The 20,347-nt window shown below is 56.6% G+C and overlaps 1 protein-coding gene across 1 annotated transcript; it reads right to left on the reverse strand.

The window, feature by feature from the left end:
* Positions 1 to 79: 79 nt before the first annotated feature.
* LOC111160557 (PTPRF interacting protein alpha 3) lies at positions 80 to 18,881 on the reverse strand. The gene is made up of 28 exons (XM_022523746.1): positions 18,501 to 18,881; positions 18,131 to 18,232; positions 17,592 to 17,756; positions 17,156 to 17,230; positions 16,748 to 16,822; positions 16,002 to 16,223; positions 13,585 to 13,731; positions 13,343 to 13,477; positions 12,852 to 12,935; positions 12,586 to 12,717; positions 11,894 to 11,956; positions 11,649 to 11,728; positions 11,240 to 11,384; positions 10,506 to 10,693; positions 8,814 to 9,036; positions 7,998 to 8,161; positions 7,739 to 7,866; positions 6,912 to 7,005; positions 6,486 to 6,567; positions 5,581 to 5,781; positions 4,309 to 4,371; positions 4,119 to 4,145; positions 2,862 to 3,037; positions 2,364 to 2,461; positions 1,989 to 2,164; positions 1,832 to 1,900; positions 1,467 to 1,638; positions 80 to 1,032 (listed from the first exon to the last, which is right to left on the reverse strand). The coding sequence occupies exons 1-28, from the start codon at positions 18,843 to 18,845 to the stop codon at positions 974 to 976; spliced, it is 3,690 nt and encodes a 1,229-aa protein (XP_022379454.1). The 5' UTR covers positions 18,846 to 18,881; the 3' UTR covers positions 80 to 973.
* Between the last annotated feature and the right edge of the window lie 1,466 nt (positions 18,882 to 20,347).

A 20,347-nucleotide genomic window follows, 5' to 3' on the forward strand; every position in this document is an offset into this window, starting at 1 on the left:
GGGGCGATCTGGCCTCCCGGTTTCCTGAGGAGGTCGGTTTTCCTAAGGTCCTGACAAATAAATCAGGCAACACGGGAGCTTTTTGAAACAGTTCTCTTTACCCGTGATCACTGAGTGACGCCTGGGGCAGGGAGGCCGACCAAGAGTCTCGGGCGAGGGCTCCCCCACCGTCCTCCCGCCCCCCACGCCACGTCGCCCAGTGGCATCGTGGAAAGAGGATTCTCCCATGCAAACCCCGGAGCCGGAGGGGAACCGGGAGCGCAGTTCTGCACCCCCTACCCCCGGGGCACGGACACGGCCACAGCACGGGGGGCGGAGAGGCCCCGGGGACACGAGACACTGGGGAGGAAGAAGGGACTCCACCCGCAGCTGACCCCAGGCACCGGCGACCTGACGCGGCGGGGCGGGGATGAGTGGCACATGGGGCGAGGCTTGTAGCAGCGAGTCCCCCCTCCCCTCCTTTCGGACGAAGAAGGAAGACTTGGGCCCCGCGACTGGGGAGGAGAAAGGGGAGCGGGCAGCCTCTCCTAGCATGCGGCCCGGGAGGGAAGCCCCGCTCCCTTCCCACGGGGAAAGGGCACCCATCTCCCATCGGAAACTGATCAATAAATTACAAAGTAGAGAAAAGGGAGGCGGAAGTTTGGGGCGGGATTTCTTCCTGCCCTCTTCGTTCCCCCTCTCAGTCCAGTTCGTGTGGTTTGGTCCAGACCCAGTCCTTTTGTGAGGCGGGGACTCGCACTCCCTGCTCGTCTGTACAGATGGTCCAGTCCGCGGCGCGAGCTCCCCCGCCCGCTCTCCCGGGCGAGACCATACTCTGGGCAGGAGGGGGAACAGCCCAGCGTCTGGAAGATTCTTCCATCCGAGTGAGGTCACCTGCATTGACGCCGGGGGCAGTACGTGGAGCCGTGAAGATCCATAGTGCCGCCCCGACCCCCCAAGATCGCCCAGGACAGTCCTCACCTGGAGGCCTACACTAGCAGGAGTAGGTCCGGACCGAAACGCCGTCTGCCCGGGAGCTCCCAGAAGTCTGGCCTAAAGGGAGAGCGAGCATTGGTTTGGTCTGGTGCGCACGCGCGTGTCCCCCCCACCCCCCCTCCCACACACGGTAGGGTTTCTCTGATCCTCAACCCCAAGCGTCCTCTCTTCGATTTCCCTTCCTGCGATGACAACGAACACCCGGCTCCACGCCGGTTTCCCTCCCCTTCCCGCAGCTGCGGATTCATCTAAGGTGCCCCAGGTGACTGTGGGCGGACTCATTTCCCACTTCGGAGAGGGGTGGGGGTTAATCCACTCCACACCCGGAGGGGGGAATTAGACTGAGCAAGCCATTCGTCACGCGTCAGGGAGAAAAGGACTAGGCCATTTCACAGAACCTGGAGGGAGGCTTCTGGAATGTAGGGTTGGTCCTTTTCCCACCCCGAGCAAGGGGAAGGGAGGAGGGGCAGTCGCCCTGGGGAGCCGCCCACCTTCGGGCTGCAGCTTGCGGAGAGGAAGCCCGGGGGATCCCAGGGCCCCCGCTGCGGCCGAACGAAAGTTGGGGGGTAACATCTCAGCTGAGTCGGGGGTTACGCCTCGGAGGTCCTTCTCTCGAAACATCTTCCTCCAGGACGGGGAGCGGCTGAAGGACTTGGCGCTATCCTAGGTATAGGGGCCGGGCCGGCGATGAGCAACGCGGACCGGTTCAGTCCCTTCTTTTGACTCCGCCCCGCTCGGGTTGCACCTCTCCCTTAGCCCCGCCCCTGCCCTAGCCCCGCCTCCAGCCGCCTCCGGCTGGTGCGGTCAAGCCCCATCCTTCAGCTCAGGCCCCGCAGGTGTCGCTAGCTGCGCCCACCTCGTCCAGCCTCCTGTCGGTGCCCAAGGAGATGAGGTTGCTGAACTCCTTCTCCAGGAGCTGCCGGGCCTGGGGACGAGAGATGGAAGAAGGGTGGCAGCGTGCAGTCTGCGAGGTGGGGGGTGCCCCATGTGCCCCGGGCCGAGCGGCCGCTCACCTGCGCATTCTGTGTGGGGATCTGCAGGAGCAAGGCCAGGTCGGAGTAGTCGAAGGTCTCGTCCAGGGCGAGCAGCGCCCCGTGCACCCCACTCTCCGTGAGGTTCGTGGCGAATTCCTTCAGTCCCAGCCCGGACACCCAACCCATGACCCGCTCGTTGGACCACACCATCACGTCTGGGACAGAAGGGGCTCTCAGTGGCCGGCCGGTCCAATTTAAGCCCCAGGTCTCCTCCATTTCCCTTTTCCGGACCCCCGCCCCCTACTCTGGCCCCGCCCCTCCCCCTCCCTTAATCACACCTCCTCCCCACCTGCCCTAAACTCCTCCACCTGGCCTGGGGAGTGGGGGGGAGGAGACTCCTATGCTTCTACTCACCCCGGATCTGGGTCTGACTCTCTTCCCGCCTCCGCTCCAAGTCCTTCCGGTCATAATTGAGCCGTTTCAGGCACATGATCCCATAATGCAGACTCACCCTGGGCAGTAGGGAAAGCGGGGTCACAGAGGAGCCTTCACAACTCCTGCGGCGGCGGCTGCTTCCCTCCCCACTGGCTGTGGTCTTCTGGGAAAGGTTGGGGAGTTGTTCTACTGGGTCAGTTTTGGGATCGCTGACCCTCCCAGACTTGGGGTATTTCCAACAGGCAGTTCCTACTGGATAACCTGGACAGGATGTGGGGTCAACGAGCCAAGCTGTCTGAGGACGTGAACTTTTCCTAGCAGGCCGCCTTATTGGCGGAAAGGACACAGAACTCGGGATTTCCTGAGAATCCGGGTGAAAGGGCCACAGATAGTTCCCGTCACCAGTCCCACCGGCCAACGACTCTCTAGGAGCGAGGCCTCCCCTCGGACTGTCCCCTTTGGCCAGGCAGCCCCCACCTGTGGAAGCTGTCCACCATCTTGAGCTGGCCCCGGAGCTCCTTCTTGTTAAGATGATCTAACATGCGGGCGTCCACCAGCGACTCCATGAAGTAGCTGCGGTACTGGGGCAGCCCCAGGCTGGGCAGCCAGTCGTTCCCCACCCACTCGTGGTTCATGTCACCATATGCCAGGATCTGGGGCCATGGGCAGGTGGGGGGAGGGGTCAGGCCCTCTGACCCCTTCCCATGTCCGTAGGAGGGTGCGCTCCAACCCCCTGACCCAAGGTCGTTCTTTCTCCACCCCACCTTAGGGACATCGGTCAACCTCTGCTCAGGACGATGGACCCATCCAGTGGTCTCCTACACCTTCCTAATAACAGAGCAGACCCTTGTCTCCTGGGAGTGTGGGCCCGGGACCCACAGGATCACCATCACCTGCGCACCTGCCGGCACTGCAGCATCTCAGACCCTCCCCCTGCTGGGAAGCAGAAGCTGCTCGCCCACCAGAGCCTCAGGCTACCGGAGCGGTCAGGGGGGAGAAGTACTAGTCCCAGCTCCGAACAATGCATCAGCCCAACATCACTCTCCCCCAGTCGGGACAACCGATTCTTTCAATGTAGCTGTCCCCACAACACACGATAATGGATCCATCCATCACTCTTGCACTGTCCAAAAATACCAGTCTCATGCTATAGCTATCCCAGGACAGTATTCTGGATTGGCCCAAAGTCCTTCACTCCGTTTAGCGCAAGGAAGCAATCAACACCTTCCCCCACCACCCCCCGCGCTCCCCCGCCCCACTGGAAAGGAAGACCCAGGTCCAACCTAGCTCGGCTACCTCAGGGGAGTTCATGCCTCTCCTTTCTTGAGAACAAAGTGTAGCTCTTCCTTCCCCGCCAACTTCTCAGCCTGACCTGCGCGGACCCTCCCCAAGATGCTTCCCCCCCCTTTGCCTCAGGACACTGGAACAGCCCCACTCCCCCTCGATCAGAGAGAAAAGGTCTCCCCTAGTTACAGCACTGGAACAGCCCCTGGTGCCCCGCAACCCACGATAATGGAATGGTCCGAGCCCCACGCTAACGATGGACTAGTCCAGGCTTCTCCACCGACCCCCACCAAGCCACAGTGAGACAGTCCAGAGCCCAGCTCCACGCAGCGGCCCCCCCGCGGTGATGATGGAACGCTCCGGCGAGAGGGCGGGGCTTGGGGAAAGAGGGGCACGCATGCAGCATGCACAGCCTGTTCATGCGTCCACGTCCCACCCCGCGCCCCCTACCTGCTCCCAGCTGATCTCCTTGGTCTCCTGACCCGTTAGTAGGAAGAGGGGAGAGAAGGGGTGGGTTAAGGGGCCGGCGGAGGGCGGGAGGAACGAACAGACTGACGAACGGAGGGAGATTCACCCCCCGCCCCACTCCTCCCCAGGAGAGTCAATGCCACCCCCAAGGCCACCGGCAGGGGTCACTCACAGGCTTGGTCGTGGCCGTCAGGGACTCCATCTCCTCGTGTGTCATCCACACGTTTCCTGTGGACTGAGGGGCGAGGGTTGTTATGGGGATTGAGAGGCGGCTTCTGGGTGGGGGAGAGATGTTCCTAGAGGCCCAGACCAGGTCCGCTTACATACATTCTGCTTTCTGCCTCAGAAAGGCCCGTCACTGCTGTGGGCCAGGCAGTGAAAGAGAAAGGGAATGGTCATTTATTGAGCACCTGCTGTGTACCAGGCAAAAGAACATGGGCTTTGAGGTCTGGCCAGTTCAGGTTTGAATTGAGGGCCTGCCCGGGTGTTTTGCTGTGTGGCCCTGGGCACATCACCTCTTTGACCTCTCGCAGGTGTGTGTAAAGTGACTTTCAGAACGAGGAGGCAGATACAGCAGTGGGGTGGGACAAAAGTTTGGAGGGTGGTAAAGGGGCTGTGTATTAGCATTTACTGAGCACCTGCCCCCAACAGCCCCATGAGTTCGGATTTCACACATGGATTCAGACGCCTCTGTAGCTCCTCATGGGAGCCAGGCATGGTTGTAGGGTCTGGGACACAGGCGGGGAAATTTGAAAATGGACTGAAAAGATGAAACTGACAATAATGGTCACGTTCTTAGGTATAAGGGCGCGGTGGCTGCGGGGGAGAACATTCTTACTGCTGGAAGATGACCCGATGAAGTAATTTTTGCGGGCTAACCGGTAATGGTGTCCACAAATTACACTGGAGGGTCTCAGATACACACATGCGCGCACGCAAACAGCAACTAGGGCAAGGAGTTAACAATTGCCGGATTGGGCATGACACGCAGAAGTTTGGGCACGGAACAAAAGGATAAACTATTAGAAGGCCATAAACACTAGGGGGGAAAATTCGGTGTTAAGGTACTGGGGTGATGGGGCAAGTGACTAGTTTAATCATTGAGTTAGGGAGGCTTCCTGAAGGCGGTGACATTTGAGCTGAGACCTCGAGGATGGGGGTGGGGGCGCTCATTAAGGACTTTGTAAGGAATCATATGATTTTGGATTTCTCCCCCAGATGGGGATGGAGTCCTGTCTGTGTAAGACAGACCGAGGTAGAGGGGAGGCAGGGAGACCTGAGAAGGGGCCACCGCCCCGCAAAGATAATCCAATCCCGCTGAGACACAAGGGGGTGAGGGTCTGAGAGACAGGGCCAAAGTGCCGGAGCCCAGGATTGGCTGGTCTGAGGGCAAGAGGCGGGGCCCCGAGGCGGCAAGGGGTGGGATTGGCCCGCGGACGCTCACCGTGCGGGAGGAGGCAGGCGCTGAGGGCGAGGTGAGGGAGACCATCTCTTGGATGGCCAGGCGCAGCTTGAGCCGGTGCAGCGGGTTGCTGATGCCGATCTCCCGCTGGATCTCCGTGTCCGACAGGTTGGCCATGATGGCCCCGCTCTTGACGTTGGCCCGGCAGGCGGCCACATACCATGCAGGCATGCCTACCCACAGCTGGACAGAAGGAGTGCGGGAGGCGGGGAGAGGGATGGAAGAGACACACACCGAGAGACAAAGACAATATGGGGCGGGGGGGGGGGGGGAGGACACCAGAGAGACAGGAAAGATACAGAAAGCAAAGGAGAGAGGGAGATGGGAGAGGCGGGAAAGTGGGCAGTGAGAAGCGATGGAGATGGGGCAAGGCAAACAAGAAGAGAGGGAGTCAAAGGGAGACACGGGGAATGGGGGGGTGAGGCGGGGGAGTCGGAGGGTAACGCCAGAGTCACCGTCACCGGATGGGGGTGGGGAAAGAAGGGAAAGAGGGATGGGGAGGGAAGGGAGCGAAGACATTGGGAGAGACACGCAGAAAGACGCAGAGACGTGGGAAGAAATGCGGGGAAGGACAGTAACACAGAGATGGGGAGACAGGCCCAGAGAATCCCATACAGTGAGAGAGAGATGTGGGGAGACAAAAACAGAGAAAGCCAACAGGACAGCAGGACCGAGTGGGGCACGGACAAAGGCGCAGGGGGAGGGGGACAAGGAGGAAGAAGGTGTTCAGATCAACAGGAAGGCTGACCTCTCTCAGGGCTTCATCCCCCTGCACCCACCCGCCCTGGGCCAGGAGGAGGATGCTGGGTGGCCCGTGGTGACTCTGAGTGGCAGGGCTGTCACAGGAGTTGGGGATCAAGAGTCGGGGTATTTCTGGGTCCCAGTACCTCCAGCCAGGAGACCACGGTGGGCCCATCCCAAGCAGCAAAGGGCAGGCCCTGGCGGCAGGCCTCTTCCAGAAGTTCGTGCCTGGGGACAGAGGCCTAGTAGGGTAGGAGCTCTCAGGGACAGAGACCGCCCCCCCCCAGCTGTCCTGGATGGGGCCCTTCCCCACAAACCCCCTCCAAAGCACAGTTCTATCTCTCATTGGGATGCTTCATGAATTTGCCTGGCATCCTGGTGCAGAGACCATGCTAATCTCTGGATCGTTCCACTGTTAGTACAGCGGCTGCCAAACTGAGCTCCCAAAGCACTTTTTATGAAAGGTAGAAAACTTGGAAGGTTTATAGGGCAAAAAAAAAAAAAAAAAAAAAAGTGACTCTCTATAAGTGGCCTCCCCTAACCCCCAGCCCACCCTACACACACACACTCACTTCCTCTTGTTCCGTCGGTCTTTGTCCCCTGGGCCCGTCAGCTTGGCTAACCCCAGAGGGTCTGTGGCCAGTGTCTCGTCCGAGGGTGTTGCTGCTGAAAGCAGAGAGAGACCAGAGTTTGGAGAGTCTCAAGTAGGAAAGAGACTCTCTGAGGTCAGGGGTGCTGAGAAGGAGGCCAGTGAAGCAGAGGTCCCCGGGCAGTGATAATGCCAAACAAGAAGTGATTCGACCTCCCGGGGCGGTGGGGGGTGGGGGGACTGGAGACCTGCCCCGCACAGGGCTGGGTTCACTGGGCTGGCCTTGGTAAGGGGGCAGAGGGATGCTGGTAACTGTTTCACCACTCTCTGCCTGGGGGGGAGGGAGGGAGGGCATATGCCCCGATTTGTGGTGTTCACCGATTTCCATGATGTAAAGAATCCCACCGATTTCAGGCTACTGATGTAAGGTCAGGCAAGCCCATAAAACTCCTGAAAATTAAACTCTTGGCTTTCACAAGCCAGTACAAGCAGGTTCCAGCACACCGTCTGCCCTGCCTTTCGGTGGGCCTCTCTCTTTCTCTATTTAAAAAAATAGGTAAATGCAATAATAAAATTCATTTAGCTCCCCACCTCCAGTCACCCAGGCAGGCCTCAGAGAGCCCTGTCCTTGTCCCTCTTCCTTCCCTTTACCTCTGCCGAGTCCTGACCCTTTCACATCCTATGAACTAACAAATGAATGAAGACTCTCAGATGAATGTCAAGTGAATTTGTGAAAAGGAAGAAGGAAGGAAGAGAAGAAGGAAAGAAGGGAGAGAGGAAAGGAGACAGGGTTGGCATCAGGGTCCTCACCCAGAGAAGAGCTGTCCCGGCCTGGGGGTCCCATTCGCCCCTTCTCCTTCTTGCCAAAGAGACGGCCTATGGATGACTTGATGCTCTTCTTCTTGGGGGCTTTGTGCAGGGAATCTGGGGTGCCCTCACTGGGTGAACAGGACAGAGTGAGGGCACACCCCCTCCGGGATGTCTCCTCCCCTGCCAAGTCCTTGCCCCTTCCCCCAACACACCCTCCCAAGCAAGCCCCTCCCTCATCCCATCCACTGTCCCTGCTGACCTTCCCCGCGAGGGCCCACCATCCTCCAGGGATCCCGCCTGCAGTGCCAAGGCCTGTGTCATTCTCTCAAGGCGGGCAGAACGGGGAGTGGGAGGTGGGGTGTCTCCTGGGATGGCTGGCCCCTCCCCTCGTGGAGCCCCAGCTTCCTCCTTGGGGACATGATTCTGCGGACAGAAAGGCAGAGAGGCTGAAATAAATTAGAGGAGTCATGCTGGGGGCTCTTCATTAGTTGGGATGTCTGCGAAGGGGTGTCCGGGATGCCCCTGGTTTGGGGTACCATTTCTTAAAGCAGCCTAGATCAGGTGGGGTGAGCTGCAGAAACATAAAGGCAATGAGTCGGCCTGGAGCTTGACCGGCCGGTTTTGAGGTATCCCAGCTTCTGGTGTCAGGAGTGGGATCTGCTCAGGCTCAAGGAAAGCTAATGAGTTACACATTCTGGAAGTCAGAAAACTGGGTGCAAGGCAATGAAATGGGACTAATATGTCCTATTCCTCCTCAAAGATCCATTCTGAGGATCTAATATTAGCTCTCAAATGTATGTTTAGTCACGGAAACCTTAAAAAAAAAAATGAAGAAATGTACTGCATAAAACAGGTAAAAGCAGGCCAGATCTGACTAAAGTACTAGTTAGGGTTCAGAAACCCCATGGCTCAGCCTCCCCACTACATCCTCTAAGTTGGATCTTGTAAGGAAAGTGAAGGCTGCTTTTGAGAAATCACTGGTGTGCGGGCTTTTTGCTGCTGTTGGTTGGGGAGCTTTGTCTCTGATCTCACCACCCCCGACCACCCCACCAAAATGAGACTTCAGAACACTCACGGCTTTGTCGGTGCCCTCACGGGCAGGGCTAGGTGGTGCCAGACGGGGCGTTGAGTGGCCAGAGCTGGGAGGGGAGGGGCTGGCAAGGGTAGAGGTAGTGAGGGAGGGGGGCAGTGAGCAGCTACTGCGGTAGCGGCCCAGGGAGTCAAGGCCAGAGCCAGACACCCGGCTCTCTAGCTCCTCTGCCCTTTGTTCTGTTGTCTCCTTCTCCTCTTGGATAAGCCTGAGGAGGAAAAGGGGGCAGACTGGGTGAGAGAACAGAAGCAAGCAATGGGGACAGAGGCAAGCAATTGGGGATTTCAAAAGGCCAGGAAGGCTTGGGGGTAGCGGGGAAAAGATTTCTGAGGAAAGCATAATGAGGTCAGAGGGTCTTGGGGCATTCATCATGGCCTTGTAGGTTCAAGGGCAGTCAAGGGGTCATGAGAGGCTCAGAAGGTCATGGAGGGATAAGGGACAACAGGAATATCAGGGTCTGCATCAAGGTTTCCATGATGATAACCACATGGTTCTATAAAATAAAAAAAACATCACTAAGGGGGGCGCCTGGGTGGCTCAGTGGGTTAAACCTCTGCCTTCGGCTCAGGTCATGATCTCAGGGTCCTAGGATCGAGCCCTGCATCGGGTTCTCTGCTCGGCAGGGAGCCTGTTTCCCTTCCTCTCTCTGCCTGCCTCTCTGCCTACTTGTGATCTCTCTGTCAAATAAATAAATAAAATCTTTTAAAAAAACACATGGGGCGCCTGGGTGGCTCAGTGGGTTAAAGCCTCTGCCTTCAGCTCAGGTCATGGTCTCAGGGTCCTGGGATCGAGCCCCGCATTGGCTCTCTGCTCAGTGGGGAGCCTGCTTCCTCCTCTCTCCCTGCCTGCCTCTCTGACTACTTGTGATCTCTGTCTATCAAATAAATAAATAAAATCTTTAAAAAAAACACACAACAAAAAACAAAACAAACAAACAACAAAAAAAAAATCACAAGGGAAAGAGGCCCAATTCTAAGGAGGAAAAAGAGAGCAATATCATAATAAGATCAGGGGAGATAAGGGAATCTGAGGTCAACCTAGGATCTGAGAAGTTCATGGAGTCATCAGAGTCAATGCCTCAACTCACAATGACTTTGGATGGAAAGTGGTGGTCACGTTGGCGTATTTGCAGGGGCCCATGGAGAGTGCATTGTTAGAGGACTGCCAAGTAGGGCAATTTCTGGGAAACCAGGGTAGACTTTATGTCTACCTGGGGATTCGTGATAAATCAAGGATTCTTGTTCTATTAAGTAAAAGTTCTTGGTATCTTGAATTGAGGTTCTTGAAGTGTTAGGGTGAGACTCTTGGTGTTTGAGTTTGGGGACCTTGTGTTGTGCTGAGATTACTGAGGCAGTGGGAGGCCCTGGCTACTAGTTGTGTGCAGCCATTGACATCAAGGGTGTGCTGAAGGATTCTTGCTGTACTGGCTTGCGAACCTGGGTATTCTGGGAATGCAGTCTTTGCTGTGCTGGGAAATTATGAATACTGGAGAGAGGACAGATAGACAGGAAGCACAGAGGAGGCTGCTGGGTATATCCTGAGGGATTCCTAGTTTCCAGAGGGAGTGTTGGGGTGGGGGAGTTCCTGAGGATAGTAAGAGAGGAGATGCGCTCAGGCTTTCAGAGGAGCTATGGGGTCAGCTAGGGCAGGGTGGAGGAGGACTAGGCCAGCGCTCACTTGATCTCCTTGTTGATGGCTTCCAGCTGCTCCTGAAGCATAATGGCGAGTGTCTGCACATCGGCCTGTCCGCTGGGGGAGAGCAGCTCAGCCCCAAACATCCCCTCAGCCTCCTCCTCATCTGAGCCATCCAGCTCCCCAGGGAATGGGGGTGGCATGGACCCCGCAGGGGCAGACCTCTCCCACTCCTGTCTCTGTGTGAGGACAGAAGGATGTCAGGTGTTGGGGCTTCCCTCACCTCTACTGACCTTGTCCACCCTCCATGACCTTGCCCGTGTCCCTTGACAAGGACTGGCCTCACCTTATGATCCAGCCCACACACTTTTCCCAGCCCAGCTTTGTCTCTTGACAAGTCCCTTTCCTTGACCAACTGCCCCAACCAGGATTCTACCTTGTCTCCTGATTCCACCATTTCCCTTTTCCATTGACTCGGGCCACTTTCTTTTTTCATCCTGCATCCCCATTCTAGGATTCTATACCGTGCCCATCCCACACTCACCGCCCCTCTCCCCACCTCATCATTCCGCTAAGGTTCTCACCAGGTAGCAGGATATCCACGTGGAGACATCGGGCAAGTGGAGAGGATGGAGTTGCAGGAGAAAAAAAACAACGTGGGTCCAGGAAACCCTGCTTCTCAGCCCAGCCCCCTTCCAGAGCCCTGCCTATTAGACTCTCTTTCCTACTGTTGCCCACCCACCCCCTATTCAGTCTGGGCCCCAAAAGTGGCTGCTGACCTTGGAGGGCTCATCCTTGACCCCTGACCAGCGGCTCCTCTTGCCTGCCCGGCCACTGCCAGCCCCATAGGGGTCCAGGTGGGCACCAGAAGGTAGTGTGGGTGCCTGGGAGTAACGGAGCTCCAGGGCACTGCCAGGGAGAGACCTGTGGGTATGAAGAGAGACCAAGGGGTCAGGAAAAGGGCAGAGAGGTCAGGCATCATGGGAAAAGCTCTGGGGTCAGAGGACTGGGAGAGGGATCTGAAGTCAGAGGGCAGAGGCCATGAAATCAGGTGTCAAATATAACAGGAGTCAGTGAAAGCCATGGGAGGAGAGGGAGTGGGGGTGGGGAAGACCTGGAGATCAGAAAGGAAGAGCTTGGCCAAGGGGGCTCCTATGGGCAGGGGTGAGGCAGAAGGACTAGTGTCACCTGGAGTAGGAGGATGGTGGCCTCCCCCGAAGCTGGTCGATCTCCATCTGCATCCGCTCCATCTCTGCCAAGAGCTGCTCCTGGTGGCAGGAAATTGAAGGTATCAGGTCAGAATCCACCCCATCCCTGAAGAATTGCCCCTCCCAGCCTGGCTGGTGCCAACACCCCCCCAACCCCGCCAGCAATGTCTGCTCCATGTCCGCGGTCCTAGGCGCCCATATGCTCTCCTCCAGAGCCCTCCTTACCTTGTTGAGCAGGAGTTCATCCTGAAGCTTCTTCATGTTGGCTATCTCCTCACTCAGTGAATTCTGTGGAGGACAGTGGGGGGCAGTGAGGGGCTGGAGCCTGGAAGGGGCATGACCTGGGGCTTTAAGAGTCCAGAGACTGGTGGAAGGTGATCCCAGGGGAATGAGGTGGGCATAAGTGGTGAGCTGGAGGGCACGGGGCTTATGGGGCCAAAGATGCATCTGGGGAGGGGAATGCCTGGGAGCCCTAGAATCCAGCATCCTGTGTAATAAAGATTCAAAGTCTGAGGGTCCATGGGTGCCTGGCTGGCTCAGTCCCTTGAGCGTCCGACTCTTGGTTTCAGCTGGGGTCATGATCTCAGGATCCTGAAATCAACCTCCCCTCCATTCTCTCCCTCTTCCTCCCCCACTGCCCCCGCCCCCTGCTCCCGCTCTCTAAAATAAATAAATAATCTTCAAAGTGTGAGGGTCCAAAGGGTCAGAGGCTTGGGGAAAAGCCAAGAACTCAGGGGGGTAGGTGCACCCAGCTGGTGGGGTGTTTAGACCAGGTACAGACCCGAGAAGTCTGTTGAATTCAAATTCCGGATGCCCAGATTTGACATTTCAGCTAAGGGTTTGGGGAACGGTCTGGGGCCCCGGGATGGTGGCAGGAGGCTGTCTAGGATTGCAGGTTACTGAAGTCCCGGGCACACCTTCTCCTCGAGAGCCCCCATGCGCTCCTTGAGGTGCAGCTGTAACCGTTCGTTGGACTCGCTCAGCAATTTGTCTACCGTCTCTGACAGCCGCTTATTGTGGTCATCGTTCATCTTCTCCCGTTGCCGTGCCTGCCCCAAGGACAGCAAGACAGGGACACTCTAGCCCACCAGGCCCGGAGTCCCGCCCCCAACTCCACCCCCTCATCTAAGCTCCAGGCACAGCTTCAAAGCCCCAGCCCCTCTGCAGTCGTCCGCCCCCTCACCCGCTGCAGCTCCTGGTTCTTCTCCTCCAACTGGGCCTCCAGCTGCCGAAGCCGCTCCTCAAAATTCCCGTGACGTTCCTCAGCCTAGTGGACAGGAAGCCAGGGCCTCTGACTTTGCCCCACTAGGACCCCGGCAGGCTCAGGCCCCGCCTCTTCCAAGGCTGGGGGCCAGGCTCCGTCCCCCAAGCCCCAGGCTCCTCCCCTGAGAGACTCCAGACCCGCAGTAGGATCCGCACCTTGCCCCTTCCTCGGGGGTCTGTTCTGTCCCTTTTGTGTTCCAGGCCATCCTGTCAGTCAGGACTAGAGAACCCCCAACCCATCACAAACCTTCAGGTTCTGCCCCCGTTCCAAGTTCCCTCCCGTTCCTAGACCCCCGGCCCCGCCCGTTTCCCCAGAATCCATGAGGCAAGTCTCCTACCCCTCCAAACCGAAGGCCCGGGCTCATCCCTCTACCCCACAGCCCCGCCCTCCCGCCGCACGCCTCTCCTCACTTTGTTGAGCGCCGCCACGCGCTGGGCCAGCTGGGCCTCTATCTCCGGCAACGTCTCCGCCTTCTGCAGTGTCTGCTGCAGCTTCTGCTTGGCGTCGTCCAACCACTCCGCCAGCTGACGGCTCTTCTCCTCACTCTGAGGGAGGGCAGATATGGGGGTGGGGGGTGAAGGGGGAAGGACAGGAAGCAGGTCGCAAAGGCCGCGGCCTCGCCCCCATGCCCCCTCCCTGGCCGTGCCCCCACCTGCCGGTACAGCGACTCCTTGCTGGCCAACTCGTTCTCCAGCTTGTCATTGGCATCGTGCAGAGACGTGGCCTCTCGCTGGGCACTCAGGTAGCGCTTCTCCAGGGTGGTGATCCGCTCCTCCATATCCTCCCGCTGCGCAAGCGCCTGCAGAAGCCGCAGAAGGTCACGTGGACCACAGCTCCCAGCAAGCCCCGGGGTTGGGGGGGGGTAATGTAGGCTTAGAACCCCAGACTAGGCACCCCAGGGTATCCTGGGAAATGAAGTCTCCCGCTATCTGGGCGTCAGAATGGCAGAAGTACACCTTCCAAGAACTGGGATAGCCAACCTTAAGGACCCCGACCACCCAAGAGTTCAACGGTGGTACCACACCTCCCACGAGCGTCTAGGGTGTACTGTCTTAGACCCTCCCCATATGGATGACCTGAAGCCCATGGGATCGGAAATCTCCAGTCTCCTTGGCCCACTCCCCTCAAAAATCCAGGCCTTAGGGGCGCCTGGCTGGCTCAGTCAATAGAGCCCTGTGACTCTCGATCTTGGGGTGCTGAGTTCAAGCCCCACCTTAGCAGTAGAGTTTACTTCAAAATAATAATAAACTGGGGCGCCTGGGTGGCTCAGTGGGTTAAAGCCTCTGCCTTCAGCTCAGGTCATGATCCCAGGGTCCTGGGATCAGGCCCCACATCAGGCTCTCTGCTCCGCGGGGAGCCTGCTTCCTCCTCTCTCTCTGCCTGCCTCGCTGCCTACTAGTGATCTCTGTCAAATAAAACAAATAAAATCTTTAAAAAATAATAATAATAATAATAAACTACCTTTTAAAAAAATTTTAGTTATATTCAACTGATGAATCACTAAATTCTACCTCTTAAGCTAATAAGAAAGAAAGAAACATATAAATAAATAAATAAATAAATAAATAAATAAATAAATAAATCCAGGCCAGATTTTTCAGCAACTTCTAGCACAGCCCAGCTTTAGAATTACAGAGCAAGTGTCCTAGGGTCTCATGAAAAACAAAAGTCCCGGGACACCTGGGTGGCTCAGTTGGTTGGACGACTGCCTTCGGCTCAGGTCATGATCCCAGAGTCCTGGGATCGAGTCCCGCATCAGGCTCCCAGCTCCATGGGGAGTCTGCTTCTCCCTCTGACCTTCTCCTCACTCATGCTCTCTCTCACTGTCTCTCTCTCAAATAAATAAATAAAATCTTTAAAAAAAAAAAAAAAAAAAAGTCCCCTCCACGTGGGAGGAAACATTTCCCAAGAGGCCCATGTTAGCACAGGCTCAGAAAAACCCAAGTCAGGACTCCAGGGTCTCATGGAAGATGGACTTCTATCTGGGAGCCCCAACAGGACGATCCAGGCTTAAAATCTGAAGTTGAAAAACAAAGTGCTCGCTCTTCTTTCTCATCCACCGACTTCCAGAATCCATACCCTACATTTCCCAGCAGTCCCAGGGACACAGGAGTTAGGATCAAGGGGCCTAAGACACGATGGGGTGAAACGCAGACAGAGGAGTTCAACTTAGAAGCACAAGAGTGGGGTGCCTGGGTGGCTCAGTCAGTTAAGTGTCTGCTTTGGGCTCAGGCCGTGATCCCAGGGGTTGTGGGATTGCCCTTCCCCCAGACCCCTCCCTGTTCATACTCTCTTTCTCAAATAAATAAATAAAATCTTATTAAAAAAAAAAAAGATTGTATGGAGGCGCCTGTGTGGCTCAGTCAGTTGGGCGTCTGCCTTCAGCTTGGGTCATGATCTCAGGGTCCTGGGATGGAGCCCTGCATGGGGCTCTCTGCTCAGCGGGGAGTCTGCTTCTCCCTCTCCCTCTGCCTGCCACTCTGCCTACTTGTGCTCTCTCTCGCTCTGTCAAATAAATAAATAAAATCTTTAAAAATAAATAAATAAATAAATATTGTATGTATTTATTCGAGATAGAGCGAGAGAGCACGAGCAGGGGAAGGAGCAGAGGGAGAGGGAGAGAAGCAGGCTCTCCACTGAGCAGGGAGTCTGATATGGGACTGAATCCCAGGACCTGAGATCATGACCTGAGCCGAAGGCAGACGCTTCACTGCTGAGCCACCCAGGTGCCCAATAAATAAAATCTTAAAAGCAAAACAAAACAAAACAAAAAGACAAAAAAAAAAAAAAAAAAAAACCTTGCAAAAGAATTTCCCAATGATAACCTATCTCGGACCAGTTATTGAATGCCTACCATGTAGGTTTCATGTGCCAACCCCCTGGCAAGGGTCATAAATCCCATTCTACCGGTGAGCAAACTGAGGCTCAGAGAGGAGGAGAGTCCACACAGCTTGTGGACCGATTCCAGGTTCCACCATTCATGAGCTCTGTGACTCTGGGCAAAGGGGGACGGGGAGGGTTAGGGGGAGGGAGGGACAGAGGGCAGCCCACCAGGGGCTCCGGCCTCACCTCCTTGAGGTCGCGCTGGAGCTTGGCGTTAGCTTCCTCGGCCTTACCCAGCTCGCGGTGGGCGGTGCCCAGCTCCTCCTCCAGCTGGCTCATCTGGCGGCACAACACCGCCAGGCGCTCTCGCAGCTGGCACACCTCCGCACGCTGCCGCTCCAGGGCCTCCTCCAGCTCTGCGGTCCGCCGGTTCGAATCCCCGCCAGGACCAAGGCCATTGGCCAGGGGCTGGAGTGGAAACAGTGAGAGAAGAAGGAACAGAACCCAGATTGGGAACACAGAGATATAGAGAGAATACGAGGATAAAGTTGATGCAGGGGATGGGGGGGTAGTCAAAGGTCAGTCTAGAGGTAGCAGAAGTTAGCTAGGTGACCTGAATCAGAGGTCAAAGACCAGTAAGGGTCTTATGACTTCAGGTGTCATAGAGCCAGTGAGGATCACACCAAACATTAAAAAGACAATCACAAGGGGCACCTGGGTGGCTCAGTGGGTTAAAGCCTCTGCCTTCGGCTCAGGTCATGGTCCCAGTGTCCTGGGATCGAGCCCCAAATCAGGCTCTCTGCTCAGCAGGGAGCCTGCTTCCACCTCTCTCTCTATCTGTCTGCCTCTCTGCCTACTTGTGATCTCTGTCTGTCAAATAAATAAAATCTTAAAAAAAAAAAAAGACAATCACAAAATCAGAGGGCTGAGTGGAGGTCACAGGGATGGGGATCCTTGAAGAGCCAGGGGAGCGAAGGACTACCGCCTCTCACCTGCCCATCCCCATCTTTGCCGGGCTCCTCCAGCCCCGACCGGCGCCTAGACAGCTGCTCTCGAAGGCTCAGGGTCTGGGAACAGGAAACGGAGATCAGGACGAAGGGAGTCCTAGAGCCAGCAGCTCTACTTCCCACTGGCACTGGTCCTGCTGGAGCCACCCCATCCCACAGTCCGTCTTTAAACCCTGTGCCTTCATTATATATCTCCTTAGCTGCTCAGCCTGAAGAAGTCCACTGTTACTCTTCCCCCTAGCCTCCTTGTGGCGCTGTCCTCTATATCCCTAATTTTCCCCATCCAACTATTTCCTTCATAATCCGTTCTTTCCCTTAGCCCCAACCCACTCAATCAGCTCCACCCCATTGGTAGCTCCCTTAGTCCCTCCTCCTCCTTGGCCACGCCCACACCTCCTGATTGCTCAGCTCCAACTCCTCCTCTAGCACCGCCACCCGCTCCAGCGCCATCCGCAGTCGCTCCCGGACCTGGGGATGAGGGCAGGACAGAGTGAAATGGGGATCAGACACATTTGACTCAGACATTTGACTGTGAGGCCGAACACCCCTGGGACGGCCTGATAGGGCAACATTAGCATTCCTCTACCTATAATGGTTGTGCAGCTCCAACCAGTTACCAAGGCAGCCCCACCCACCGGTAGCCCCCACTGAAATTCAGTTTTCAAGCAGTCGGGTCCCATTCTGAGTCGCCCGTCCCAATCGATCTCAGTTAAAATTCTTCCCACTTAGGATATCCCCAATCAATCACAGCTGGAATCTCTCCTATCCAGGACAGCCCCAGCCGACCATGGGCTTAAGTTCTGCATCCAGGCTCTTCCGATTCTCATACCTTCTCATCCAGGGCCTTGTGGTGCTCGAAGAGGGATTTTAGAGCCTTGAGCACCTCCACCTCGGAAGAGACCCCACCCGGGGACTGGGCCTGGCGCTTTACCACGGTCATGCGCAGTGACCTCTCGTGCCTGGACACCAGGCATTCCAGATGTTCAAGGAGAAGCTACAGGGTTAGGTCACCGGGCCAAGGAAAAAAGGCAAGGGAAGAGAGGCAGGTTCGAGGATAAGAGTAGTCCAGCCAGATGGGGCAGACACACGGAGTAAGAGGGGAGCCAAGCAAAGAGGTAAGGAGAGCAGTCAGGATAAAAGAGGGATATGAGAGGTAGGGGTATGGTCCAGGAAGGAGTGGTGCAGGAAAAGAACAATTATGGAGGTAAGGGAGGAGATGTGAGGGAAGGAGGGACCAGAGGAGACCAGCCAGGAAGTCGGAGTAGGGAGAAGACAGGAAGGTAAGATGGGTAAAAAAAAGACGGGTTAGGCAGCAACACCTTTGTGGCCCCGCCCACCCCATTTGGGCCCCGCCCCCACACCCCTCACCCGCGTGTTGTTGCGCTCCGCCTTCAGCTCTGCAATCTCTTCCTCCCGCTCCAGCAGCTGCTCCCGACATAAGTTCAGTTCTTTCGTCAGAGCCGCAAACTCCTGTCCAGATGTGGGTAGGATCGGGACAATTAGATCAATCCTTTCCCCATATCCCTCATTACACGGGCCTGGAAATGTGAAGGCCCCGCCCCTCCCTGCTAAATCCCGCCCCTTCCAGCGGCTCAGGCCACGCCCATCACCGGCAAGGCCCCCCCCATGTACTCCTCCCTTCCATGCACCAAGTCCCGCCCCTTCCGGACCGCCCCCTCCGCGCCTTCTGTGGTCGAGGTCCCGCCTCCCGCAGGCCCCGCCCCGGTCCCGCCCAGACCTGGGGCAGAGCGATGCTGAGCTGGCGCTGCAGAGAGTCCTTCTCATGGCCCAGCTCGCGCAGTCGCAACTGCGCCGTAGCCAGCCCGTCCTGCGCCTCGCGGAGCGTCTCCAGCAGGCGCTCGCGCTCCGTTAGCATCGTGACCATAAGGCGCTCCAGCTCGCCGCCCGCCTCGTCCGGGCCCAGGGCCGAGCCCCGCCGGCCATCCTCGCTGATGGTGGGCATCACCTCGCACATCATGGCGGCGGTGCTGGCCTGCGGGAGTGGGGAGGGAGCAGGGAACAGAGACCGGCCTTGTCGAGGCACTGGCAGAGAAACTGAGGCACGGCCACTGGGATACTCCATAGTGGAAACTGAGGTGGGGCAACCCAGGCATTGTATAGAAGAAACTGGGGTCCATCCGTTCTGACCATGGCGCAAGATAAACTGAAACCCATTGCTCTCAGGCAATCAGGCCCAGCTACGTGGGTGAGAGAATCTGGGGAAACCGAGGTCATACTCCATCAGGCACTGGCAGCAAATCTAAGACCGCTCTCGTCAGAGAAGCCAAAGCCAGGTGACCCATTGCCTCAGTCAATGTGGGAAAATCAGTCCACCTGTTCTGACCCTACTGGGAATACCCATGAGCCCACTGCGTGAGTGAGAAGACAAGCCCAGCTGAGAACCATGCCTTCAGGAGGTCAAAGAACTGGGGCCACAGAATTAGGTCAGTGGTACTAGTACAGGGTCACAGGGATGGCCCTCACCTATCCAGCCCAACTCCTGCCGCCAATTTCCCAGATATCGGGACCCCAGCTCCAGATCTCTAAAAAAAAATTCTTTCTCCTAGAAAGAATCTAAAAAACACTCCACTTGCTAGCCATCTCCCACAACCCAGGAGTCCAAGATCCAGCTCCCTCCTACCTCAAGTCACAGGAGGCTAGGTCCCCAACTCCCTTCTCTCCCCTAGACCCTGGAGTCCAAGCCTCCAGCCGCCTCTTCCCCAATCCTGGGGGTCAGACAGGGACACAAGAATCCGAGCTTTCCACCTCCATCCTCAGACCCAGAAATCCCGGCCTGCAGACCACTCCTCTGCCCCTACCCCCCGCCCAGAACCCAGGCGTCCAGGCCCCCAGGCCCCAGGAATCTGCCTGTATTAGCCGTGGGCGGAGATGAAGGGAGGTCTCCTGAGCTGCTCCCTCTACACACATCAGGTCAGACGGGTCCAGCTTGCCTGTTCGAAAGCAGGAGGGACTTTCACTCCATTCCCTCCTTTCTTTCTCTCCCTCCAGGCAGCGGCATAACCGGTTCTGACAGTGGATAGTTCCCAGCCCCACCCAGCATGCAGACTGTGTCCAAAACCTGGAACTGGGGTCTTGGAGTTCATTGAGAAGAGGAGGGGATGGAGGGCCCTGGAAACTGGGAGTGAAGGCAGCTAGATGCCTGTAGCCTTGGATCTTTGAAGAGGTGCCCCTAGGAATCTAGACACCAGTATGTCAGCACTTAGAGGCCAGATTTAAGACAATATTTATAAGGAGACAAGTCAAACCAAATGGTATCTAAACCCAGAACCTACTCGAGAGGTGCAACACAGGCTGTTTCCGAGAAGCCACTCTAGAACTTCCAATTCACTGAGAAGGAATAGAACTTAGCAAGGCTGGGTGTAGGATCTAGAAGGCCATTGGCATGAAGACAGTACAGAGTGCAGAAAGGACATATGTATCCACATGTACAGTGTGCTTGGGGTAATTCCTTACATAGGGCCAAGTAGAGGGGCATAGTCTAGAACCCAGGTCTGGAACCCGAACCAGTCAAAAGCAATCCAATAAATTAAAGAGTGGTCTGGGTCACCGAAGAACCCCAAACAC

This window comes from Enhydra lutris, unplaced genomic scaffold (assembly GCF_002288905.1).
Source record: "Enhydra lutris kenyoni isolate GAN:26980312 unplaced genomic scaffold, ASM228890v2 scaffoldscaffold77, whole genome shotgun sequence".
Classification (NCBI taxonomy): Eukaryota; Metazoa; Chordata; class Mammalia; order Carnivora; family Mustelidae; genus Enhydra; species Enhydra lutris.

Excerpts from the sequence above, each read along its gene's own strand:
- LOC111160557 (XM_022523746.1), bottom strand. The coding sequence starts at position 18,845 with ATGGAGTATCCCAGTGGCCGTGCCTCAGTTTCTCTGCCAGTGCCTCGA. Across the intron at positions 4,146-4,308 it reads TGACGGCCACGACCAAGCCT|GAGACCAAGGAGATCAGCTG; the intron begins GTGAGTGACCCC and ends CTAACGGGTCAG. Across the intron at positions 2,165-2,363 it reads GAGTCAGACCCAGATCCGGG|ACGTGATGGTGTGGTCCAAC; the intron begins GTGAGTAGAAGC and ends CTTCTGTCCCAG.